Raw genomic sequence first — 27,769 nt, forward strand, 5'->3', positions numbered from 1 at the left:
TACTCATTACATTATAGGTGTGCTGTGAAATTTTTTCTTTGGATCTTTTTTAGAATGAAATTTTTGGTTCGACGATGGCATCGAGTCACAAGTTCTGGTTCCATCAACATTAACAGGGATGGCTTTGGACTGAGTCCAGGTGAAGTCAAAATAGAATTTTTTCTTGTGTTTATGATTCTCTAAAATTACTGCATGTGTAATACCTTCCAAATAATGTGTTCTAGAACCTGTGTTGTCCAAAGACAGAGCCCTTATAGCTAACAAAGCTGGGGACCTTGCTGTTTTAAAATTAATAAGAATTGTTTTTTATAGAGCACTGAGTCTGCACTAAGCCCTGCTTTTTCCATTTATTTTCCAAGTTCTATGATATGTTTTACTGTTATTATCACTTTACAGATGAAAAACTGAGGCATGGAAAGCATTTGTCATTTGCCCTGGATTACCCAGTAAGAAGAGATGGAGCCAGCATTGAACCCTGGCATTCTGGCTCCAGAGCACACTCCCCTTACATCTACATTTAAGGCTCTGGGTCACGACAGGATGGCTGTTAATCTTGTGAAAATTATGGCTTGAAGTTTTCACAATTTAGCAATATTCAGACAAGCTTCTGAGTATACCAATAGGTTGTATAATAATGGTAACAGTTAAAATTCCTTCTCTCTACACCTGGAAGTGGAAACAGACATAAGGGCTTCAACATTTCAGACATAGGATGAGCTCAGAAGCTGGGGACACACAGTTACAGACACACAGCATAACCATACTGTGTATTGGTGTTAAACCACCTTTACATATTCTACCAGTAGCTGAGCAGCAGAGGAAGAGTGAATATATTTAGTATCCTAAACAAAGTGTTTTGAAAGCTGCACCCTTACACTGCCACATCTGAAATGTGTACCATGACAAGTTCTGTTTTGTAAGTTAGCAAATCTTGATTTCAGGTTTTTGCTAATAAACGTCAGTAGAATGGAGTGATAAAAGAACTTGTTTACATTAGTCTGATATTTTTTACCCCCATATTTTCCTCCCAAACCACACACACAGACACCCCTCACCTCACCACTAGTTATAACTAAAAAGAGGTCTTTTAAAAAGAAAATACTCTAATTAAACAGTTTATTTTCTGTGAAGTATAGTTCCAAATTATCGGAAATACTCATTTTCAAAAGTAAACAACATGGTGCTGCTGTTTCTCTCCTGTAGCAAGAATAATTGAAGATGACTATATAGAGGAGAGAGTGTAACATAGTACAGCATAGCAGTCTTGTGAGCCCTTTTCTGTTTTGTAGAAATTTTTCAAGGGCTTGGTATTTTTTTTCTTTACAAGGTGCATTTTGGATTACTTTAGGTGCTGAAAGGACTGAGCCGTTTTATCGTCCTTCCGGTGGGCTGGAGCTGTACGGAGAACCGCGACACTCTACCTATCGCTCAGGATCAGACCTGGACTGTCCCAGGTCGCCTCTGCCTTTTCACAATAGGCAAGAATTTGATAAACTCTGCCTAGAGTAGTTAAGTGTCCTAATACTTAACAGAGAAGGGACAGTGTTAGGGCTTTGACTTCTTTGCACTGAAATAGCTAGATGTATCTTTAGTTATATAGGATTTACATACCTAAGGCTCAGAATCAAATAGTTTTTGAATTTGTATCAGGTTTCCAAGAGTACAGGAAGCAGTTGATCAAGTCTTACTTAGTATCTATGCTGTGGTTAAACATTGGGGAAAAGTATTAACTAAAATTGATAGAGACTGGACAGTATGAAAAAACTAGAGTCTGCGTGACAAGATGCATTTATACATATGCAACATTTATTGAGCACCTCTGCAACAGGCATTGTACTGGACATTCTTATGATCACTTAGTAGCAGCTTTGAATTTGTTTTCCCTTATACATTGCCCACTCAGAAGTACAGGGGATATAGACTGGCAGTGTACAAGTGGTCTACCTTTTGAGGGCAGGGTGGAGACAGGTTGGTAAGTTACTTGCACTGTTTCTGGCTAATTTAGATTCATGTTCATGTTTTTAATCTCATAGGTACCCAGGCCCTCTAGCTGATTTAAATCCTGGTTCCTTAGCATGTTCTCAGCTTCAGAATTATGATCCTGACAGAGCCCTGACAGATTATATCACTCGGCTAGAGGCACTGCAAAGACGACTTGGAACCGTACAGTCAGGTACTCTCAGCTTAACCAAGTATTGGCAGCACCATGCAGAGGGTTGGATAGACCCAGAGCTCTCCTTTCTCTTTCTGAAACTCCTTGACCTTCCTCATCAGGATAATCAAATCTTACAGTTCAGTGCATGAGTTACCAGGACTCAGGAATTTCAGTCAAGATGTGATTTATCACCCTGAATCCCACTCCCCCAAAAAAAGATTCTTTGCCGTCTTCATTCAGCAGATTGATTAGACAAAATGTGCAATGAGCATCAATGTGCAAAGTACTCGGAGGGTTACATGGAGAACATGTTCCTAAGTAATACATGTTGAGGCCTGCAAATAAGGGTGGGGAGATGAGAGGAGGAAGCAAGTACTTTCTGCACTTAATGCAGCCATTATCCCTGCTAGAACCTTGTGCTTTCATGGATGACCCAAGAAACCCATCCCATTCTAAAGACTTTATAAGAATGATCTTTTTTCTCCGCTCAAAAACACTGTAATACTTAAGTGGATTCCCTGTTCATTGTGGAAAACCCCTTTTCCCTGTCTCCCTTCAATTCACTCCTCATTCAAAGGTTTTGAATCATTTTAATTTAATGTGCTTTAAGTCAAGTTTTATATTTTGCTTTTACTTTTTTTTTTTTTTTTTTAAGATTTTATTTTTTTCCTTTTTCTCCCCAAAGCCTCCCAGTACATAGTTGTGTATTCTTCGTTGTGGGTTCTTCTAGTTGTGGCATGTGTGACGCTGCCTCAGCGTGGCCTGATGAGCAGTGCCATGTCCGCGCCCAGGATTCGAACCAACGAAACACTGGGCCGCCTGCAGCGGAGTGCGCGAACTTAACCACTCGGCCACGGGGCCAGCCCTTGCTTTTACTTTTTTAAAGACCCTTTTTTCTGCTATTCCCACAAACTAGATATGGCTAATAGCAGGTTAAGTTAGTAGTATCTCTCTTCCTGTAAGAAATCACCTAACGTAAGCAACTTGCAGTCATAGGAAACTTAATGATCTCAGCTGGAATTGGTTTGGTTTGTGTTTTGTTTTGAGCATCCAGATTTCACAAGACCTAGATTTTGAAGACCAAAAGATTTCTGAAGAAGCAGAAGGTATAGAACCTTTAACCTGCAGGGCACTTTAAAGAGAATCTTAACATTAGTTTCACTTACATTGCTAGAGAGCCAGCTATAGTGACTCTAAATTTATATTCAAAATCTTTAAAAATCACTTCAAGTATGAATAAGATTTTAGAAAAATAAAAAGCATTTTTTTAAAATGGAGGGTAATAATCTTCTGCCCTTCATGAACTAGTTAGTCTGGTATAAATGGCAATGTAATTTGAAATAATTTCAATATCCTGTATTTTTCTCATAGGTTCAACTCAGTTTCATGCTGGCATGAGAAGATAATCCTTTGAAACATCATGAATCGGAGTGATTTTAAACAAATTCCCTTTTATAAATCAGTGGTTCTTTTGTGCTTTTGTATTGTGAATATTCAATGGGACCAGTACAAACACAGCTTATGATTGTATACCAATCCCTTGCCAGCACATTAAAACAAACTGGAATTTGTACATATAAGCATTGTGTATGTATTCATGCACAGTAATCATTAAATTACATGTATATTTGTGGAATGCTAATTTAAATGATTAAATTATAAACTTTGTGTATTTATCGGATGGGTGAAAAGATTAAACTTTTGCGTATTATGATACTGCTGAATGTGTAGCTTGAGATGTCCAGCACTTTTCTTATAAGGCTACTGAAGTTACATGTTTCTGCCTAATATATTTGCTACTGGTGATGAAGACAGATATCACTTGTAGAGACCTATTTTTGTATAATGGTAGAAGTTTTGAATTTTATGGGGTATTTTGTCAAGTACTGAAATAAAAATGACTTCACCATTTTAACCACACTGTATTTGAACCTTCTTCATTTTTACCTGAGCCATAATTCTTGGTGTATGTCTCAATCTGTTCAGGCTGCTATAACAAAATACCTAAGACTGTGTAGCTTATACAAAACAGAAATTTATTTCTCACAGTTCTGGAGGCGAGGAAGTAGTCCAAGATCAAGGTACCAGCAGAACTGGTGTCTGGTGAGGTCCTGCTTGCTGGTTCATAGACTGCCGCCTTCTTGCTGTCTCTTCATATGAGGTCCGTGAGGTCTCTAAGGGCACTAATTCATGAGAGCTCTGCCCCTGAGACTCAGTCACCTCCCAAAGGTCCCCACTTCCAACTACCAACAAATTGAGGGTTAGGCTTCAATATACAAATTTGAGGGGGCTAGAGTCTACAGCAGTGCATGCCATCTCATTACTTATCTCAAATATGTAGGATTTAGAGATTCAGAAACTTGTCCTAATCTTAGAATTAGATACTATTGGGATTTTTCTTTCGCTCCATTGAGGAACTTTTCCATATCCCTTTTATCAACTTTACATCTACACAGTGCTTTCTGAAAGCTGCATTGCCATTTTCATGATTGATCCATATTTGCCCTATTATATTTAGTGTTACTTTGTTCACAGATGTGTCCTCACAAAGCCATGCCCACTAAGATGATGCAGAAATCATTTAATTCAAAGAATCTTAAATTTTATTAACCACAATGCAGCAGAATTAAGCAGTGTTCCTGCTGTCCAAGCCAAATTCAGATTGGGAAGCTCTCACAAATATAAATCTCAGTGCTCTCTCTTAACTCGAGTCCTCCCTGATAACATGGCAGCTCACTAAAACAGCAAGAGTAGTATTTGATGCTTATATCTAGAGGATATTGTCTTGCCATTGGGTTAGTCCTATGATTTATACCAACACAAAAAAGCTATGGTAGCAAGTTCTACATTCTTAGAGATTTCAAATTACCTGAATTTTCCATATTCGTAGCTACATTCCAGTAAGAATAGTTCTAGAAATAACAAATGTATTCTAAAGCAATTAGTTGAAGGGGAGGATTGTGGATAAAACCATTTTTAGCTAGCATAGCCAGTCTGCTGTGAGAGAGAGTGGAGAAAGGAGCAATGGACAAGTGCTCCGATCAATCTCGTTTGACCCCCAATGTCTGACCATCAGCCCTCCTCATGACATTGGGTCTCTGCAGTCAGATTTGTTAGTGCTTCTCAATAATTAGTCTGTGATTAAAAACTACATCTATTAAGTCTAAAACAAACTATTCACTAAACAAAGACTAGCCTTAACCTTGGGGTTTTGAACCTCTCTAGCAGTCTTGTGAAACTATGGCTCCCTTCTCAGAATACTTTTGAAGAGATAAAATATATAGGGATGCAAATGAACCCAGTTCCATAGAAACAGTCAAACTTTTAAAAATTTTTGTGATATAATATAAAGATTAAAGAAATAAGATCTATCAGTAGATCTAATAACTACCATAATTTCAAAGTAGTGATGAGAGTAAAAGGTATTTCAAGAGATCTATAACATCTATAATGTGATATGAAACTATCTGTGATTTCTGTTCACAATATTTTGGGTACTGCTAATACTAGTGTGGTTTGTTGCATAAATTCATAAAGAAAATATTCAATTACACTTTGAAATTAGTACAAATAAAGATGGAATTTTTTCCCCCATCCAGGTTCCTCAATTCCTGAATTTTGCTCACTGAAGCACACACACTTTATAATTTGTGAATACAGATTGTATTATTCTCAAAGATAATTTTAATGTGAATAACAGCAGAGATTTTGCCTTCACAAATATGAGTTTAACATGAGTCCTCCAGCCTCTTAAACAGAACTGTAATATAAGGGAAAATATGTTGGCCTCATCTAGTAATAACAAACTGTGTGCTCAAATTAGAGATATCATGAGAGTCAGGTCTCCAGTTATAATTTAAGTTGATTCTTCAAGACAGGCTTCACAGAATTTGACCAATGACAGTACTCCCAAGATCCTGCTTCATATTACCCTTATCTTAAAGCCAGAGTTCCCTGATCAAAGATCATTTTGGTTTTTTTTTAAAAAGCCCTTTAACCTAGTTTTAATAAAACAGAACTAGTAACAGAAACATCCCTAATTAGATTCTGGAGAGGAAGTAGGGAACCACCTTGAGCCAGAGAACAAAAATTATCCCTTAAGGACTTTATTTTGGACTTCTCATACAGATGTGATCATGTGGAAGAAGTAGATAAATATGTAATATTTAGTAATTTGATCAAGTTACATGAGCAGTCTTTAGTATTAATAATTACACTACTTTTTAGGAAATATAAGTGTCATTGTCATAGCTCTCTCTCAATTTCCTATAGGTAGTGCTTCCAATTAAAATTTCAAAAAACGTATTTTTCGACAGTATAGCTCCATCATTGCCAAGTGTCATCATACTAAAACAATTAATAGGATTCTCTTTTATCTAAGGCTTTTTAAATGTGAGTTCATTCCCTGCCCACCCACCCTCACTTACACAAACATTACCCAATAAATGGATAAATAACCTAAGGCTTCCAAGTATCTCATTGGGCTTTTATACTTGCAGATCTAATCCAAGATTTGAATACTCTGACCTTACTTGCCCAGAGCTATGTATGCTCTTAAAATTAATACCTGGAAATTGTGTTACTTAGGATCTGCCAATTACCAAGATCCCCCTAAGTAATTTTTTACTAATCAGCTTGATTTCCTTAAATAAAGCATATGGAGTAAATATCCATCATAAAACTATTAGGAAATGTCTGAAATGCTGTTAGATTCGATGGAACCATTCAGTTAAGAAAATAAAAAAACATAAATTAAGCGGGCTGTCTTAAAATTACACACTCAAAAAAAAAGTACACTGGGAATGAACCGTTTTGTAAATTTCATTCTCTCCAAATACTTTTGTAGTTTACAGTGATGTTTGACTGTTGATGTTGTATTAGTTCCTTGCAGCCTTCTTCATTTTGATCTTCGTTTGTATCGAATGATGGGGTTTTCAGGGGTGTGAATCATGGTTGTATAATTCACAGTGGGAAAATATCCATCAATGAGATCAAATTCATATAAACGAAGCATAGTGGACCAAATTGTCTTAATTTGAACATACGCAAAATTCTCCCCAATACAACGATGACGCCCTGTTAAAAAAGAAAGAAGTTTTCATAAGAATCAATTGAAATTCTTTCTCACTTCTTTTAGCCTGGAGTAATAAAACTTGTTTATCTACAGTTTAGGTGAACAGCAGATATACAGATATTTGTAGTAAAAAGATGACATTCTTTTCACATAGAAGAAGAATGTAAATAGTTAATAAAAATCCCAGGAGATTTTCAATGTCTGTTTTTAGGGGAAAGAGCACTTGGGTAATTCTGTAATGACTTTTCTAATTACTTTTTTCTTTCTTTTTTTAAGCTTGGCCCTGAGCTAACATCTGTTGCCAATCTTCCTCTTTTTTTTTCCTTTTTTCTCCCCAAAGCCCCCAGTGCATGGTTGTACATCCTAGTTGTAAGTCATTCTAGCTCCTCTATGTGGGACGCTGCCACGGCACGGCTTGATGAGCAGTGTGTAGGTCCACACCCAGGATCTGAACTGGCGAACCCCAGGCAGCCAAAGTGGAGCACACAAACTTAACCACTTAGCCACTGGGCCAGCCCCCTCCAATTACTTTTTTTGAATTTGGTATCTACCTACCTTAAATATATGTAAGGTTCAAAACAAATGAGAGTAATCTAGTTTAGAAATACACTATTTTTAGCCTCCATGCCAAGAGAACCCTAGTTAAAAATCAATATGAAACTTCCAATCAAAACTTTAATGCCATTACAAAGATAATAAAAAGGGATTTAATAAACCTAAAATAGCAACACATACTGAGATCAAAATTTAAAAGGTCATATACACAAGCTGATTCTAACATGCATATAGAAATACAAAGGACCTAGGATATGGAAAGCAATCTTGAAAAAGAACTAAGTTGTAGGACTTAAACCGACTTCAAATCTGACTTTAGTACTAACGGAACAGCAAATTTGTGGTAGTGTGATTTGTAGTAAGAAATATATATTTGGTCTTCCTCCCACTCTTGGCACAGAGCTCAACCTGTGGTATTTCTTAATCCTTAACCCTTGGTATTTCTTAAGTGAAAAGAGCAATAAAGGTGAAAGAAGCAAGGAGCCTTTTGTTATTCATAACAAGCTCCTTTCAACCACACTTGAGGTTGTTAATGAGGTGACTTTTGGAAAGCCCCCTCATAATGGGAGCTGGTTACCAAGGTAACCAACCTTATGATTAGGAGGTTGAAACTTTCAGCCCCACCCCCTGACCTCCATCAGGGAGAGGGGCTGGAGGTTGAATTAACCACCAACGACCAATGATTTAGTCAATCATGACTATGTAATGAAGCCTCCACAAAAATCCCTAAAGTACTGGGAAAGGGAGGGCCAGTGATCAGAGAGCTTCCAGGCTGGTGCACACGTGGAGGAGCTCGGACAGTGGCATACCCAGAGACAGCTGCATCCATTCCCCCATATGCATCTCTCTTCAATCAAGCTTTTCCTAAATTGTATCCTTTTATAATAAAGCAGTAATCCAGTAAGTAGTAATCTGGTTTTGGAGTTGTGTGAGCCATTCTAACGAATCTGAGAACCCCAAAAATGGGATCAAGAGAACTTCCAATTTATAGCCCGTTGTAACAGGCGACAACCAGGACTTGGCAGTTGGTGTCAGAAGTGGCAGGGGAACAGTCTCATGGGACTAAACCTTTAACCAATAAATGGGGTCTGCACTAACCCAGATGTCAGAATTCAGTTGGTGGTTGCAGAGAATTGGTATGGGAAAAATAACCCCACATCTGGTGATCGGAAATGTCAAAACTGTTCTGAGTGAGGGTATAGAGTAGAGAAGAAAGTTTGTTCCTTTCACAGCAGCCAAGACGGTGTGGTACTGCATAAGGATCAACAAATAGATCAATGGAACAGGGCTCTTCAAACATACTTTTATGGTTAGTTATCAACAAAGGCGCTAAATAAAATAAGCCAATGAAGAAAAGAAAGTCTTTTCAACACATGGTGACGGAATAACTGGATATCTTTTTGGGAAAAAAACAAAATTCAATTTCTAGCTCACACTATACTCAAAAACTAATTGAAGATAGATCGTAGACCTAAACATAAATGCTAAAATCATCAAATTTTAACAGAGAAGAACAGGAGAATATCTTCACGACTTAGGGGTAGGCAAAGGGTTTCAGACAGGATCAGAAAGCAATAACCATTTAAAAAACTGATAAATTAGATATGACAGGTTATTGATTTGTCAAAACTCAATGTTGACTTAAGATTTGAGCATTTCTTTATAAAATTTTGCATGAAAACTAAACAAATACTGAACTTAATTATATGCTTGTGAAAAATTTAGAAGTATTCTGATGTGTGCAATTTACTTTGAAATGCATCTAAAAAGTAAATGGATTGATGGATGGATGGATACGTGATAAAACAAGTAAAGTAAATGTTAATGGCAGAATCTCAAAATGGGTATATGAGTAAAATTCTTTTGACTTTGCTTTGAAATTTTCCTTATTAAATGGGAGAAATTTAGTAATAGAGAATATAGAAAACATAATTGTTTTTTTAAAAGGTCATATATAAAACCTAGAAAGAGAGACAAACTTCATAAAAAATGGTATCAAAAATATTTAAGCCAGAACTAACACCATCCAACCTCTCCTGCCTACTGAAAGCCCACTGAGTAGTAAGCTCAATAACAAAAGATGACTTTTCAGGGAACAGAAAAAGAACAGGCCAAATTATTGGAATTGAAAAAAACCCCACTAAGCCTTGGTTTTCATTTCTGAAAAGTGAATAAAACGGCCCCTTCCTCATAGTGTGGCTGTGGGGATTAAATGGAGAAAAAATTAACATAAAATGCTTAGCACAGTGCTTGCATCGCCCATAACTGCACTTACTTCTGGAAGCCACATTTAAGAGGGGCATTTACACACTGTTCCATATTCTACTACAACAACTAAGGAGAGGCTTGGTTTACTTACAGGAAGATTTGTCAAAAGGTTATTTTTAATAGCAACAAACTAGAAGGATCCTAACTATGAATCAACAGAAGAATGGATAAATTCTGATGGTTCACAAAATATAATATTATGAAAATGAATAAACTACGTGCTGTATGCACCAACACAGAAACAGCACAATTACAAAGTAAAAGAATGATTGAAGAAATTGGAGTTATTTAGTATGTTTGTATAGGGTAGAAGAATATCCCCCCAAAATTCATGTCCACCTAGAATTTCAGAATGTAACCTTATTTGGAAATAAGTCTTTGCAGATATAATTAATTAAAATAAGGTCATACTGGGTTGGGGTGAGCCCTAAATCCAGTGACTGGTATGCTTAAAAGAAAGCCATGTGAAGACCCAGAGACACCCACAGGGAAGAAGGAAGAAGGCCATGCGAAGATGGAGGCAGTGACTGGAGTGAGGCAGCTACGGGCCCGGAATGCCAAAGATTGCCAAGAGTCACCGGAAGCTAGGAAGAGGGAAGAAGACCCTGCCAAAACCTTGATTCTTCAGACTTCCAGCCTCCAGAACTGAGAATAAATGTCTATTGTTTTAAGTCACCCGGGCTGTGGTAGTTACAGCCGCCCTAGGAAACTAACACAACAACAAAAGAAAGATTTGAGGGAACATTTACATTCAAATGGCTCAGAGGTATATAATATAGCTCAGAGACCGCAATTAGGGCTAACTGTAAATGGGATGTTAAAAGGCAATAGATTGAAGCTTTAATGTTTCTAAAAGTGAGAGCTGTCCAAAAATGAAATAAGCTGCCACAGAAGCTAACTGAGCACCTCATTACCTGAAAAGTTCAAGTGGAAGCCAGATAATGACCAATTTAGAAAAGATTCCTCTTTTGGGCAGAATCTGGGCTACAGTCCCCACCAACTGTTTGAACAATCCAGGACTTTTACATGTTACGTTATATCATATAAAATATTACTAAATTTGTTTATTAAATAAGTTATTAAGATCAGAAGTTCCCAAAGGACTTTACACTTTCCTTTATATGTGGAAAAGAGTGACCAATGACAAAAAAGTCAGGTCACTTAAATGATCTCTTGGGAAAGACTAAATAAGAAGTTACAGAATATAGTTTAATCTGTACAGAATACCAATGAATAGAGAAATTATTCAAGGAACAAGGGGGGCCGGCCCCGTGGCTCAGTGGTTAAGTTGGCACGCTCCACTTCCGCAGCCCAGGGCTTTGCCGGTTTGGATCCTGGGCACGGACATGGCACTGCTCGGACATGGCACCCCTCATTAGGTCATGCTGAGGTGGCATCCCACATGTCACAACTAGAAGGACCCACAACTAAAAAAAGATATATACAACTATGTACTGGGAGGATTCGGGGGCGGGGGGCGGTGGACGAGAGAAGAAGATTGGCAACAGTTGTTAGCTCAGGTGCCAATCTTTAGAAAAAATAAATAAAGGAACAAGGGTCTGCCAACATTACTTTAGGATCTTAATTGAAATGCATAGATTTACAAACCTATGCACAAACTGCCCAAATTTAAACACTATTTTATAATAAGGATATAGAGAACCAAAAAGTTGACTATAATCCAGAAAAGCTTCATTTTAAAAAGCATGCCTCTGTTCTTTTCTGAAATGCTGATAATCTGTTGATAATCTGTTATATTTAGCCTGAAATAATTACCTGAATGGTGTACTAACTCCAGTGGTTCTTTAAAACAGAATTCAGAGAGCTTTAAATAATATTATAAGGGAAAACAGGGTAGACTATAAAAATTAGATCTGATAAAACTAGATAGGTTAAAAGGTAACAGGATTACAAAAGGATTTACAGAACTACTTCCTTTAGTACAAATGAAGTATTTTTTCCAACTTGCAAAGATTATACTCCTACAAATGTTTGCAGGAATATCCCTCTGAAGCAAGGAAAAGATATTTGAAAATAAAATTCACGTGGATTATTTTGACAGGCACAACCATGTTATCAGAACAAACATTTCAAATGTAAGATCTAATCTCACCAGCTCCAAATGGCACATAGGCAAACTTCTCTCCTGATGCTGGATTGTCCTGTAAGTAGCGATCAGGATTAAAGTCCAGACGTCCTACCCAGGAGTCTCTAAGTCTTTGATTGACAGTGGGAGAAACACACACCTGATGTCCTGGAGGAATGGTATACCCAGCCACAGTCTACAAATGAAAGCAACACATTTCATGACATAATACAAAAAATATTCTACCAAATCGTCAGTTCATTGTGTAATAAAGCATTAATATACATGAGGTATACATACATTTATAAAATAGCTAGATGCTAGGCCAACTAAAAATTATTTTAACTCAAGATGATTTTCAAGTGACCTAATATTGGCATGGAAGTATATACACACATTAAAAAAAAGTCTCAATGCCTCAGAAATAGGGATGGGATTCCAAGGAACCTTTCAGAATCCAATTTATACACTTCCATACTGGTAGAATTTTTTAGAACAAAACATATGTATTTTTAAAACCAAGAAAAAAACATACTTTCATTTAAAAAGCCCTAATTGTTAAATAAAAATGCAGGGAACAGATTAGTATGTATACTGTCTGCAATCATGTAAAAATATTTACATATTTTGAATATGTAAAATTGAAAATTATGTAGAAGTGACGACTATTCTGCTTTTTTAATTTAAAAAATTCTCTTTGATGTTATAATATTTATTTTTGATTAATAAAAACTGGGGGCATAAAAGTGGAGATCTAGCCAAGAGACTTACTTGAGGCGTTTTGGCCAGTCTCATCATGGTCATTATAGGAGGTCGAAGTCTTAATGTTTCTTTTATACAGCGATCAAGTAAACTTAGATCCTTGAGCTAAATAAGAGAAAACATTTCCTGAGTTTTTACAAATATTTAACATACTTCAACAGTATACAAAATTATTTTAACTTCTGGGTTATTACAAAATAGCTTATATTCTGGGTAGAAGTACAGGGGTAACTGGTTCAGGGTAGCTGGGATTATCTTGTTTTATTACTGTCCATGGTGAACAAAGGAAAAGAGGGCAAGATAACAGTCATACTGGCAACCACCCTGAAGAATGGTTTGGTAAAGACCTGCAAAAAATTCACTCATCTAAAAAATGAAAACATTAGCAAAAATCATCAATGTCAATTTTTTCAAAACCTTTACACAAATGTTTAGAGCAGCATTATTCATAATAGCCAAAAGAGAGAGTGAACCCAAACATCCATGAACTGATGAATGGATAAACAAATGTGGTATATCCATATCATGGAATATTACTTGGCAATAAAAAAAGACTGAAGTACTGATACATGCCACAGCATGGACTAACCTTGAAAGCATGCTAAGTGAAAGAAGCCAGTCACAAAAGACCACATATTGTATGATTCCATTCATATGAAATGTCCAGAATAGACAAATCCATAAAGACAAAAAGTAGATCAGTGGTTGCCAGGGGCAAGGGGCAGGTGAAGTGGATCGTGACTGCTAATGGGTACTGGCTCTCTTTTGAAAGTGATATAAATGTTCTAAAATTAAACTGTAATGATGGTTTCACAACTCTGAATATGTTAAAAAACCAGTAAATTATACACTTTAAATGGATGGATTTTATAGTATGTGAATTATACATCAATTAAGCTATTACGTAAAAAGTTTCTAAAATCAAGAATGGAGAGACATCACTACTGACCTTACAAAAGTAAAAAGGATTATTAAGAGAATACTATAACAATTGTATGCCAACAAATTAGGAAGCCTGGATGAAATGGACAAATTCCTAGAAAGGTACTACCAAAACTGACTCAAGAAGAAATAGAACCATGAATAGACCTATTAACAAGTAAAGAGCCTGAATTAGTAATCAAAAAAACTTCCCACATAGAAAAGCACAGACCTGAACTATAATTAGTTTTCAGGTGGTGAACATGATGTAATCTACACAGAATTCAAAATATATTATGATGTACATCCGAAAATAAATAAGTGAAGGAAAAAAAAAAAGCACAGACCTGTCTTTACTAGTGAATTCTACCACACATGTAAGAAAGAATTAACACCAATCCTTTAAAAGCTCTTCCAAAAAAATAAGAGGAGAGAACATTTCCAAACTCATTCCATGAGATCAGCATTACAGTCATGTAACACATAATTATGTTCTGGTCAAGGATGGTTCCCTAAGAGGAGTACCATACAGCCTAAGTGTGTAGTAAGCTATACCATCTGGTTTGTTAACTACACTCTATGATGTTCGCACAAAGATGAAACCACCTAACAATGTATTTCTCAGAACATACCTCCATTGTTAAGCAATGTGTAACTTTACTTGGATACCAAAACCTGTCAAATACATCACAATAAAACTACAGACCATTACCCTTTATGAATATAGATGCAAAAATCCTCAAGAAAATACTAGCAAAACAAATCCAGCATTAAAGACATTTCAGGGAGGGCTATAGGGAATTTTCTAAAAATAAAGAAGCTAATCAATTTAATCTGTAGTATACAGAAAATCTCAAATTGTCCCCTTTAAAAATTAGCCACAGATACTCAAAGTCATAAGGCAGCAATGAAACCGAAAATCCAACAAACCTGATCATAAGTTAAAGGAGGCAGATCCTCTCCACAGACTGTTTTCTGTTCTAAATAACATTTTTCTTGAAGTGTTTTGTCTCTGGCCAAAAAGAAGCCCATCCAGGCACTGGTAGTGGAGGATGTGTGCTGCCCTGCCAAAAGCAGCCCAATAAGCATGCCTGCTACTTCATCATCTGTCAAAGGACGCCCATCCCTACGAATGAACCACACACACAAATGTAACATTCGGCAGACACATTTCATGCCTCAATTTTTAAATAAAGGGTCACGCTGAATAAATTTTTCAGGTATAACAGTCTCTTGCATTTGCCCATCACAAGTCAGAAATTTTTTCTCCATTAGGGAAAAGGGACCAAGAGAAAATATGATTTTGATTACAAAAGACTTCACTGCAGTTTATTATCAAACTTTTCACCAGGCGCAGTCTCTGGGATTCTAGTAAGGCAGAGGATCCCAATAATTTATGTCTCATCCATTTAAAAAGTCCAAAGGTCATAGCTACTAATTTTGCCAGCATCATTACTTTTTAACTGGACATATTTCTTAACTATGTTTTAATGTGTGATTTCCTGCTCCAGCTTAATACAGATCTGAACAGCTCTTACTTGTAAGTGGACTCTAGTAAAGTTTGAAGAATGTCATTCATTTTTTCTTCTGACTGTCGGCGTTTCTGGATTGCCTTATAGAAAATATTCTTGATTTCTCGATGAGCCCTGTCTCTGCGTCTGTAATCCAAGGTGAAAATAACTTGAAAAAATAAAGCAGTACTTTCTGGCATCAAATTAATTTTGAAAATAACCAGAACATAGCTTAAAGCAACCTTATTTAACGAACTTTAATGACTCTAAAATAACTGACAAAACTCAGAACCAAGAGAAAAAAAGCCACATAAATCTTATATTGTTAGGAATTTCTAGGATCCTTAAGGGCAAGAAAAGTGTTCTAACATATATATCCCTTATTCTTAACACACTACCTGTGTTCTAACTAAGGGTCTAAAACAAGACTCAAATGATTATTCCTTTAGAATCATTTTCCAGTTTAACAGAAAGTAGAATACTGTTTTAAATTAACATGAAATTCCGATTTTAACCAAATTAATTCTTGAAGCAGACAAAAAGTTACTCTGGTTCTTCTACAGGATTTAGGATTTGAATAAACCTAGGATTTATTTAGGATTATCTAAATCTAGGATTTAGAATATGACTATGGCATATAGAATTTGATTCTACTTATCATTTTCTAAGACAACATAATTTTATAGGGGGTAAAAATATTAGTAGAGTCAGCAAACGAATTTCAACTCTCAAAATTTCACCTTTAAAAGTAGTGTGATCACCAGGTAACAGGGACCATAAGTGTTTTACATGAATTACCCGCTTACAGGTCGATACTGTTATCCTCAATTTACAGGTAACTGTGAGATCACATAGCCAGTGAGCAGTGGAGCTGAAATTTAAAACCAAGCAATCTGATTACCTAGCCCCCTCTTAATCAAGACTTCTAATAAAAACTGCTGCCCTGCTTCATTTTTAAGACTGTTACTTAGGATCAACCTAGATAGTGTGGGCAGAAAGGAAGATGTTGAAGTCTAACAGTATGAACACCACAGAGCCAGGAAAACATAAGCCCTGTTTAAGAAAGTGAATGGAATAATTTGATTAAATCAGTTGATTCAGGTAAGACAGAGAAAGACTGGGCAAGAGTGTGAAAGGCCTATCATACCAAGCTCAGAAATTTCTGACTTCATCCAGGAGAAAGGGAAGGTGGAAATAGGCCCAATGCCAATTTACAGAGAATCCACTATAGGCCAAGGGCTGTACTGGATGCTCTAATGTTATGATGGAAAGCATTCTGAAAACTGCAAAGCTCCTTACAAATATAAGGTACTATGAGTTCCAAAGACTCCAGAGAACCTCTCTTGCCTTTTGCTTTTACTCCCACCCCTCTTTATTCTCTAACTAGACAGAAGTGGCAGAAATGGAAGGAAAAAGGAGTACCAATTTCACTCCTCCCCATCTCTCACCTGAACAGAAATGAATCAACAAAGGTACAGAAAGCCTACTGACATGCTATACGTCAAGTCCTTTAGGCAATATTTCCTTGTATCACAGATAAGTCCCTGTCTGTAAGGAAATCACAGTACAGTTGTCAAGGAGACAAAAGAAAAAACTGAAGAAAGGCACTAATACTTCAAAACAGAAATTCCACAATATACTACAAAGCAGTCAAATACTTTCAAACAAGTGCTGAGAGGGCTCTATAACTTTTAGGTAGAGTTCAGAGACTTTCCTGAGTACAAAGAATAGGAAATAAATAGGTTTTAAACTATTAGAGCAGATAGACAACAAATTACATTTTTAATAGACTGAAACTTACCTTAAATGACTTCACTATATAAAGAAAACCTGTCTTGAATTCTTAGAGAAGAATGGCAGCTCATAATCTCCCCAAATTTGTTTGTTATATGTTTAACTTTTATCTTTGTTAACATAAAGCATACCAACTCTACCAACCAACACTCGAAATTTGACTGAGTTAAATAACCAAGTGTAGTTTCTTTATGCATACCTGAAACTAGGCAAAGGGAGCCAACCTGGCAACAGCCAGGCTGCGTGGCTAAAACCTCCATCCAAGTCTGCATACAGTTGTGCCACCTTCTCATTGAGTTGACTTCTGATTTCCTTTCCATGTAAACAATGGCTAGCTGTTAAAATTATGAGCCCAGAAAGAGCTTCAAACAAATCTAGAAGGAAAAAGTTCATTCCCATTACTATTGCCAAAACTTCTTTTGAAATGTTGTTTTCTTAGAGATATAAAAGTATTGTGATGGAAAACTGAGAATAAAAATTTAACTCAAGAACCAACAAGATCCTATCCATACCATCCAAAAAAAAGCCTATAGACAGACATGTGGCTAGAACAGAGAGAAGCAAGAAACCAAATGACGGGAAGCACCCCACCCCTCCGGACAGCCAAAATAGATGCCATAAAAGCATCTCTAAAGCTCATGCACGAGCCCTTCATCTTGAAAAGATAAAATGAAGATAAAATGGATGTGGTTGTCTGAGGTCCAGGTCACAGTATAACAAAAGCAGCAAAAAGGTTATTTAGTGTATATGAGGACAACAATGAGGTGCTTCCCAAGGAACAGCGGTCCAGAGACTGAAGGATGGATTATTGCCCAGGTCAAAGTGGGAAGGTCAGGACTAAAACTGAAGTCTTGACCATATATAAAAGAAAACTGTAACTAATCACCAATTGCTATACCTCAACACTGGAGACAGAAGCATCAGGCAAGCACATTTGTATCACACGTAAAAGTCATAAAAATTATCCAATCAATGCCCTGTTCTTTAATTCCATGTTTACCAAATGAACTTCCAATTATCATTGGCTTTCCAATGAGATTTACCAATAAAAAGAAGTTCAGCAAATATTCTGGTGTTCTTGGTGCTATAATTATGTCTCACTTGTATTTATTAAGTTGGCAATCTAGTTTATACATCAGCTTCTTGTATGGTTAGAAACATATCACATCAACTTTAGCTGTATTAAAAATAAAGTCAAGTTTCTGGACCTTTTATAGAAGCTAAAGACCAGACGCAGAACATGGTGACCTACAGAGGTCTTCCTGCCCTGGAGGTAGATGTTGCTTCCTGCTAGTGGTAGGGCAAGTGCCTCTCAAGACAACACATACTACAGTCCAAGAGAAAGACTGGATTCACAGCAATATCCAAGAAGATCAAATTACATTCAATATACTCTCTATATAATGCAAGAAAGCATATAATATGTTTTAAGAGATTTCTATTGGAAATAGCTAAAATCAAACTTTTGGTGGTGGAGTAAGCTTATCTATTTAAATTTACTTTGTTCATGGAATAAATCATTCCCATACAATATTAGATAAATAAGGTATTACATATAAAATTATATTGTTTAGACTCTTACTTGCCCATTGGGGGTAAAAAAATAAATTATTTATTATCTTTTATTCTTGTTTTTTTTTTAAGATTGGCACCTGAGCTAACATCTGTTGCCAATCTCTTTTTTTTCTTCTTCTTCTCCCCAAAGCCCCCCAGTACATAGTTGTATATTCTAGTTGTGAGTGCCTCGGGTTGTGTCATGTGGGACGCCGCCTCAGCATGGCTTGAGCGGTGCCGTGTCTGTGCCCAGGACCCAAACCAGTGAAACCCCGGGCCACTGAAGCAGAGCATGCAAACTCAACCACTCAGCCACGGGGCCGGCTCCTATTTTATTATCTTAAAATGACCTTGCAAAAGTTTTACATTCAGTTTATTTCAAAATTTAATCATGAATCATTTTTACATTATTTGTACAAATGAGCTAAATATTATGCATGTTAATTAACCCACTTTAAAGTTTTGCTAAGTGAGCAGAAATAATCACTTCCTCTCAGGTCTTTTTAACTCCCTGTAATCATAATATGTTCCTTCCATTAACCCAAGATGTTCTTATATATGCTGTAGTTTTTTATATACACTCACACATATTCTTAGATTTCAAGTCTTAGAAAAGTAGAAATATTAGGACAAATGCAAACCCAAAACATTTTGCTTACTTTTTTCTCCACCTTCTCCCCAACTTTGAAAGTACTCCTTTGTTTCTTTTTCAATTATAGAAACATGCTGTCTAAAGTTGGCTATGTTAAGGCCACTTTTTAATATTTTCTTCTGCTCCAAGAAAACCTTCAAAAAATTAAGGGTATACAGCATTAAAACACAATTTTGTTTTATCACAAGATCCACTCGGGTTAATATAACTCTAATACTCAAAGAAAACAACTTCTGAAAAATTGAAAATAAAAATAGTAAAAGCGTTTTTTTAAACTATACCATATATAGAAACAGAGCATTTATGTATATGTGTAGAAGACACCTGCTCTGCTGGCCCTAGACAAATGAGAAATTAGAAATCGTACCTCCTGCCTTCCTTCCTATACACCCTTTTCCCACTCCTGACTTCAGGGCTCCCTTTTCCTATTTTGGTTATCTCCTAGTCTTCCAACCCAACCCAGAGGCCAGTACAATCTCCAAAGGTCCACTATGCTTTGATGATATTATCCTCCTCCACATATGCTCCTATTCTCAAAACAAGTATCATTCCTCAGTGACACTATCTTCCAGAAGTTTAATTAGAATATAATATAATCTGAATAAAATAAATTCACACTAAGACAACTGATAGTTTTAACCCTTTAAGGCATTTCTATTTTAAGAATCTGATAAGCTGTGTGAAAAAAACATCTATCTCATTAAAAGAATTTCCCAGGACTCTTGTTTTTGGCCTTGAGGAGAGCCGTTCATTCCCACACAGCTCCCCCATCCCCAGAAACAACACAATGTCAACTCTTTAACTGCTATACTAGGACACCAGGTACTGTATGTACATGCACAGCCAGAGCCCATGCCAAGCAGTTTGGCCAATTATCTGATTTGTGTTTTACATCAACTTGCAGCACTTCAATATTTGACTTCAGAGAAAAAGAGATCACATAAACTTCTAAAGCCGGCAATCTCTAGCTCAAAAGAGCTGTTATGCTAGAATTTTAGGCAGAAGGGGGAAGGCAGGAGGCCATTCCAATAAAATAATTTTTCTTGTTACCCATGCAAATCAAATTCCAGTAAGTTAAGGTATCATTGGTTCTATTTTTGTACAGGAAGCCCTTTAAAGTTGCTAAGCCCATGCCAGCAACTTATGAAACAAAATACCCATTCTTTGTCCTTCACCAATGGCTTTTCTTCTTTTAAATGTGTCATGATTCTTCAGATTTTTGAACCAAGGAATAAATTATTTCCACATTTTAAATGTATAATATTACACAACTAGCTATAACTATTATAGCATAGATTTGTCTTTCTTCAAGATAACAGTGTCACCTACCGGATTAGGTACATCATATGCAACTCCCTTCCCAAACACAGGTGTTGTCAGACGACTGTAGACATCTTCTGCATTCAGGTCTTCATTTTTACTATTAAAAAGCAGTGCAGCTGCATCACTCCCCAGAAGGTAAGTAAATGTCTTGCCCACCATGGTAAAACTAAACACAGGTCCATACTAAAGAGAAAAAAGGACCCATAGTTTTGTTACCAAAAAATATGTAGCATTAAGACACTAATTTATTAAATCACAAAACATTATTGAAAATTAAAACATTCATAAGCTTCAATGCAATTCTTAGTCATTGTGAGTGGGAAAGTAAGCCAACCACAGGAACATGAAAGGATTGTTAAACAGTGGTTTAAAGTTCATTTAAGGTAGGAAATTAGGAAATTTCTGACTAGGAAATTAGGAAGGAACCAATGTGGTATAAGGAAGGAGAAAATGACTAACATGCTCCCTCCAAGGCTGGGGTTTCACCAGGTAAGAATGATGAAGATCAGGGGGCAAGGAAATTTAAGGTATTGGCAAGAGTGTAACTGAAATGATAGACCATGATCCCAAAGTGGAAAAGGAAGGAAAGTAAAGAAAGAAGGCTGATAGATCAGGAGAAAGTAAATGGATAGTAGACTAGAACATCTAATGAGGTCAAAGAATGGCTATAATGGAAGGAGGCACATAGGCAAACCAGGAGAAGTAGTTGCGGTCAAAAAATACAGTGTCTAAATTAATAAAGAGGTGAAACAGTTAAGGGTGACAAGTCCAAAGTGGGACTGTGGAGTAAATGGCTGAATTGCATGGGAAAGCTCATTGGAGAGGAGAGGGGCAAAGATCTGAGTGGCCACAGGGTCAGGTAGATCATCCAAGTGGAAGTGAAGTCAAATGTGTACAGCAAGTTAGAAAATTCCACAGATAAAAGGTTAAGAAAAAGAAGGGTCAATTAGTATCAATTTTAACTACGATCAGTGAATACAAAATTTAGGCCAGTGGTTTTTGGTTTTTTTGTTTTTTTCTTTTAAAGATTTTATTTTTCTTTTTTCTCCCCAAGGCCCCCCACTACATAGTTGTATATTTTTAGATATGGGTCCTTCTAGTCGTGGCATGTGGGACGCAGCCTCAACATGGCCTGATGAGCGGTGCCAGGTCTGCACCCAGGATCTGAACCAGCAAAACCCTGGGCCACCGAAGCGGAGCACGCCAACTTAACTACTCGGCCACGGGGCCAGCCCAGGCCAGTGGTTTTTAAACCACACTTGCCAGAACTACAGGTTTCCTCAGTGGTATCTCAGAGATCACACCATGGCATGGAAGAAGATTTAAGAGGGCCTCCAAGGCCTCTCCAGCTCTTAAACCTGAGCAGCTCTAATGTTATGTTTCCTATACTGGGATAAGCATAAGATTACAATTGTTTTTAATGTTCTGCCATTTAAAAGAAGTCTGAAAAGCACTGATTTCTTTTCCTCCAATCATTTGGAAGACTTACCTTGTCATATGCATTTTCGAGGAATTCAACTGGACTTTTCCCAAATGCTATGGCATGTCCAAGGAATGGAACTGGAGAGGAAATATATGGCGGACTTTTCTGCAAGAGAAAACAAAATAACTTTCAGTTCGCATTTCATTTTATGAAAGAAAACCAGTTTGGTTTCATAACCAAACAAATGAAATTTGCCATTTGCCATTTTGGTAACTAAAAAGTTACCATAGTAAAAAGAATAGAAACTCAAAACATCATAAGATAAATGATTAGACAAACACAAAGACATTTTTAATGGGAACACTGTCCAGAATACGTCCAGGATTTTTGATGGCTCTAGACAACTTTCCTAACCAAGAGTAGCCAAAAAACAGAGGAAAGTCAAACTATAGTTTCTTCACCACTTACTTCTACTACCACCCACAATTTTAGCCCCAGAATCTTACCTAAAGAAGGTACAGAAAAAAGACAAAAAGTAACTTGAAGTATAGAAAGACAGGAAATGTTTAAGAAGCTACAATTCATCAGTAAACAGAACACATCCCATGCTTCTTCACTGCAAATGAACGTTATTGTTGTCAGTACCCTTGAGTGCTTTATGACTCCTAGTGACCCTGTGCACAGTGGAGTGGAGCCCTGCCCGGTCTTGTTGCGCCATCCTCTCACCTTCCGGCGCTGTATCAGACAATGCTCTGCTGCTATTCTGAGGCTTTTCACGGCCAATTTTTCAGAAGTGGTTGACCAGATCCTTCTTCCTAATCTGTCTTAGTCTGGAAGCTCTGCTGAAACCTGTCCACCATGGGTGACCCCGCTGGTGTTTGAAATACCAGTGGCATAGCTTTCAGCACCACAGCCACCACAGTATATATAACAACCGACAGAGGGCACGAGTGGTGTGTTCCCTGACAGGGAAAGGAAGCCGGGCGCACCGTGGGCGCAGCAACGAGAGCACTGAATCTTTACCACTAGACCATCAGGGCTAGCTGCAAATGAATGAGATTCACTGATTTTAAAGAGAGTAGATCTGCTCTAGCAGAAACTCTAGCACGCCATAAAAAGTACTTTAGATGCCCCAAAATGAGACTGGCAGATTGCAACATTTAGTCTCCTGGAAATCAAACTGCAATGATGAAAAAGGATAACACTCCTCTAATCTTGGCGGTCTCAAATAGTAAGAACCATTACAAACTCACTCTTCAGATAATAGTTAAGTACAATAATAAATACTAAAGCTACCTGCGTCTTTCCAAAGACAAATATCACTTCCTCAAAAATCCCGTGTGTAGGAAAAATAACTGCCTCGTGCCTGTTATGGTTCAAACAAAAATAATTTTTAAAACTACTTGGTCAATAGTTTGTACATTCCATGGTCAGTGAAAGGATAGTGCATAGTTTTAGAAGCTACTTGGTGTGGATGGTTAAGGATGCATTCACCAAATATACTAGGGAAATATGAAGCTAGTGCTCAATAAAGACACTAAACTAGAGAAACTGATATTTTATTAGCACCATAGGAAGGTCCCTACAACACTCCAGTTCTCTCCCACTCCACCAAACTGAATACATCCCCCTTCATACTGATCTAAATAGCCATGAGGGACAATGCCACAGCCCACAGGACACTGAACCACACAATGGCCACTAGGATGACGGCCACGAGGGCTGCAGCTGCCAACAGCATCGCCACCAGGGGCCCCACCACGCCGGAAACACCCCTATGGCTACGAGTACGCCACCAGTGCGTTTAGGGCCACAGCCAGGGCCAAAGTTGCCAGTCCGGCCACGGCCATTAGGGCCACCAGTGCCGCGGCCAACTCAGCCATCACTACGACCACCGGCATGCACGACCCGGCCAGGACCAGACACGCGGCCACCATCAGAATCGAGATCGCCATCAGAGGCCCCTGCACCAACGCCAGCAAGACCAAGGCAATCGTAACCGCCAGCGCCACCAGTAGCTGTGTCGCGCTCACCCCTCACCCCAGTCCCCGGTGCACCCGCCGCCTCCGCAGTAGCGGTCCTCGCTAGCCCTCCGGCCGCCTAGTTCGCCGCGTCCTCCGCCGGGAGCCCCAGGGGTGCACGTACCGTATCGGCGGGCAGCGGGGCCAAGTGGCCGACGGCGAGGCGGAACAGGTAGACCAGGCAGAGCGTGAAGGCGCAGGCGATCAGCAGCAAGGACAGGAGGCTGCCGCCAGTCACCTGCTCCATCGCCTGCACCAGCACCGACCCGCTCGCCTGCAGTAAGCCCAGCAACACCATCCTAGCCGCCACTTCAGTTCGCCGGAGACACTGGAGGTCGAGGTGGCCGCCGCTCCTCCGAACCGACGAAGCTAGAGAAACCGGCTGATGGGCGTCGGGAGGCGACCCAGGCCTCCAGGTCTTCTACTAAACCCAGCCCCACCCCCTGCTCCCTGCTCCCTCGCGCTCCACCCAGTGCGTCACAGAAGGGGTGGGGCCTGCCGCTGGCCACGCCCCCTTCCGGGACATGCTAACGCCGAGGTCTCCTTTCGCCGAGGAGAGAGAAGCAGCAGCTGCAGCTGTGGCCCGGGTGGTCCAGAGATTGAAGAGAACGTGGCTGAGGAGATCACGCCCTGAGAGTCGCGGGAACCCCGGGCCTGTGTGCCCCGGGGGCGGGGAACCCCGCCGCGGCATCGGGAGGGGCAGAGCGGAGGGATCTCAGGGGCAGGGTTGCGGCGCGACTGGCGGCGGCGGCGGCGCGCTCTGATTGCACCGCGCGCGTGAGGTGATGTCGGCTTATAGCGCGTCAGGCGAGTGGTGGTTGGAGCGCCGCCCCTGCCACGGCGCGCGCCCCGCTGCGCCGGACCTTGCTCTAGCCCCAGAGTCGCGGGAAGGGGGATGGTGAAAGTCGCCCTCTGCACCCTGAAGGGTGGAAGGGTGAGGTCAGTCCCATCCCACCCCAATTAAAACCAGTTGGACAAGTATTAATATACGGCCATAAAGGTAACAAATCTTAGTTGTTAGGTATGCTGGATTACAGGAAACAGGTTTTCCGAAATAAATTTACATGTTATAGGCCATGGAGACCTATTTGAGGCAACATTCCCCAAGAAGGCCACGTATTCTGGCCCATTAGCGGCCCGAAAGATTTTAAAGTGGGGGTTCAGTCCTACAGCTGCAGTCAGCCTGAGCTCATCCACGCCTGTGGTTTCAAATAAGCATGTAGATAAACTGACTACCAAATTTAATCCTCTCCTAGATCGCTGTCGCGAGCTCCTGACCACATGCATTCATTTGTTCAACCAACATTAAGAGCTAGGTATTGGGCTAGGCGTGGGGGTACAGCACGCCTGAGAAACCCGCAAGGCCCCGGGGAAAGAGCAGGAATATCCAACTGCTGCTGACTCCCCTCCCTAGAGCTGTGACGTTCATCTCACGGTCAGTAAGTCGAAGACTAAACTCGTTATCTCCTCCCACCCCTCTGCCACCCTGCCGCTCCTGTCATGCCTGAGTAGGAAGGGCACCACTATCCACCCCATTGCCCTCCTCCTTCCTGCCTCACGTCTAATCAGTCACCAAATCCTCTAATCCCACCACCTTAAAAGTTTCTCCATTCTTATTGCCAGTACCTTGGTGCAGGCCCTCATCATTGCCGCAGCGGTATCCTACCTGATCTCTGCTTCCTTGCTTGTCTTCATGTCCCCTCCACACTGCTGCCTTTTCTTGCATCAATAAAGCTGTGTTGTAATCACCTCCATAGGTTTCTTCTATTAAAGTGCGCTTGAGAATAGGGATCATGTCTTAATTGTTTTTATAATCTGTGTTTATCCTGATAGCTACACAGCAGTTCTCAAAGTATGGTCCATCGCCCTGTGAGGATCCCCAGAACTCTTTCAGGGTGTCTGCAACGTCAAAGCTGTTTGTAATAATACTGGCATTTGCTTTTTACTGCTAGAATTTGCACTGATGGTGTAAAAATCAATAGTAAATTAAACTTGTGGTGCCTTAGAACAAATCAAAGGCAGCGGCACCAAACTCCAGTAGTCATTATTCTTCACTGCCATGCACTTGCAGTAGAAAAAAATTCCGTTTCACTTAAGAATGTCTTTGATGAAATTGCGAACATTAATTTTATTAAAGTTCAACCTTGCATACATGTATTTTTAACTAGCTGCTTTTTCACAGAATAGCATGTTTGCTTGAAAGAACAAGTAACAAATTTTGGTCATTCAGATTTGGGTACAGTCATGTGCCGCATAATGATGTTTCGGTCAACAATGAACCACGTATACAATGGTGGTCCCATGAGATTAGTCCTGGATCACCTAGGTGTGTAGTAGGCTATACTGTCTGGGTTTGTGTAAGTACTGTTGGGGAGGAAGAAGTTTTCCTCTGTCCTTCTAGGTTCTTCTGGCTGGTCTAAGGATTAAATTGACATGAGACAGAGTAACAGGAGAAAAACAAACAAAAGTTTAGTAACGTATACATGAGAGAAACCGGGAAAACCGAGTAACTCACCAAAATGGCCCAAGTCCTCACCTTAAATATCATCCTCAGCTAAAGACAAAAGAAGATGTTGGGGTGGGGAGAGTCAAGGACTTACTTCAAAGGAAAGGAAGGCAATTCACAGGTAGGTGAAAAGGAGCAAACCTTTGGAAAACAAGTGTTTTCCACAGAGAACAGAAGAACACAAAGGGGAGCCCAACAAACAGGCTTTTCTAGGTTTCTCCCTGTCTTCCACCTACGTTGTGTTATGATAAGGTGATTGCTCAATTCCTGAGACACATTTTTTAATCTGAATTTCTTTTAGGCAGTTATGGGGGAGGTAACAGGAAAAACTTTTTGAGTCTTTTGTTTCTTAAAAATAGTCAGCCTAAAATAATCTTCAGAGACACATTTTGGGATGGCAAATTTTGTTCCCTTTCAGTATACTCTATAATGTTCGCACGATGATGAAATTGCTTAGCAATTCATTTCTCAAAATGTATCCCTATCTTTAAGCAATGCATGACTGTATTTGAGAGATATTTTCTTGAAAATGAAATCAGATGCATGGGTAAAACATCCATTCAAAGTCCAAGTTAGACCAGTAGATTTTCATGTAACAGAGTACAAAAAGTTCATTGATACAGTGTCAGATTCTATATTGCAACTAACTTTTGATACTACCACTGTGAAGAAGAATATCTATAATTATCTGAAAAAGTTGTTAAAATATTCCTCCCTTTTCAAACCATACATCTGTGTGAAGCCAGGTTTTCTTAATATGCTTCAACCAAAATAATATAGATAGCTTAATAAATTGAATGTAGAAGCACATATGAGAATTCAATCGTCTTCCATTAAGCCAGGGATTAAAGAGATTTGCCAAAAATCTAAAATAATGCCAACTTTCTCACTAATTTTTTTGTTTTTGAAAATATAATTATGTTCATAAAAATGAGTAACTTATGTTAACCGGATTATTTTTACAAAGTAATAAACATTTTCATTTCTCAAATATAATTTGTATTACTGTAAATATTTATAGATATAACCCACTTTTTAAAAAAGTTCTTTAGGGTTGTTAATAATTTATAAGATTATGAAAGAGTCCTGAGACCAAAAAATTTGGAAACTCTGAGCTAGAATATGATTTGTGGGGGTTTCAACTTTTGTTCTCTGTACAACCAC

At 38.6% G+C, this 27,769-nt stretch overlaps 2 protein-coding genes across 12 annotated transcripts in view; one reads left to right on the forward strand and one right to left on the reverse strand.

The window, feature by feature from the left end:
- Window positions 1–4,070, forward strand: part of AKAP9 (A-kinase anchoring protein 9) — a 159,818-nt gene extending 155,748 nt beyond the window's left edge. For 6 of the 11 annotated variants that reach the window (XM_046669137.1, XM_046669144.1, XM_046669148.1 and 3 more), the window contains 4 exons: window positions 54–139; window positions 1,328–1,478; window positions 2,034–2,173; window positions 3,527–4,070. In XM_046669137.1, the coding sequence (XP_046525093.1) occupies window positions 54–139; window positions 1,328–1,478; window positions 2,034–2,173; window positions 3,527–3,561 (412 nt within the window). In that variant the 3' untranslated portion in view covers window positions 3,562–4,070. The other 5 variants (XM_046669138.1, XM_046669143.1, XM_046669139.1 and 2 more) reach the window with 4 other exon arrangements.
- A 2,888-nt stretch (window positions 4,071–6,958) lies between these two features.
- Window positions 6,959–24,764, reverse strand: LOC124243532 (lanosterol 14-alpha demethylase). Its single transcript, XM_046669149.1, has 10 exons — window positions 24,224–24,764; window positions 22,145–22,243; window positions 20,662–20,838; window positions 19,340–19,466; window positions 17,326–17,500; window positions 15,360–15,479; window positions 14,752–14,947; window positions 12,910–13,005; window positions 12,166–12,334; window positions 6,959–7,231 (listed from the first exon to the last, which is right to left on the reverse strand). The coding sequence occupies exons 1-10, from the start codon at window positions 24,395–24,397 to the stop codon at window positions 7,053–7,055; spliced, it is 1,512 nt and encodes a 503-aa protein (XP_046525105.1). The 5' UTR covers window positions 24,398–24,764; the 3' UTR covers window positions 6,959–7,052.
- Between the last annotated feature and the right edge of the window lie 3,005 nt (window positions 24,765–27,769).

Source organism: Equus quagga, chromosome 8 (genome assembly GCF_021613505.1).
Source record: "Equus quagga isolate Etosha38 chromosome 8, UCLA_HA_Equagga_1.0, whole genome shotgun sequence".
NCBI classification, from domain to species: domain Eukaryota; kingdom Metazoa; phylum Chordata; class Mammalia; order Perissodactyla; family Equidae; genus Equus; species Equus quagga.

Excerpts from the sequence above, each read along its gene's own strand:
- LOC124243532 (XM_046669149.1), bottom strand. The coding sequence starts at position 24,397 with ATGGTGTTGCTGGGCTTACTGCAGGCGAGCGGGTCGGTGCTGGTGCAG. Across the intron at positions 14,948-15,359 it reads TTACTAGAGTCCACTTACAA|GGATGGGCGTCCTTTGACAG; the intron begins GTAAGAGCTGTT and ends GTTCATTCGTAG. Across the intron at positions 7,232-12,165 it reads CTATGTGCCATTTGGAGCTG|GGCGTCATCGTTGTATTGGG; the intron begins GTGAGATTAGAT and ends CTTTTTTAACAG.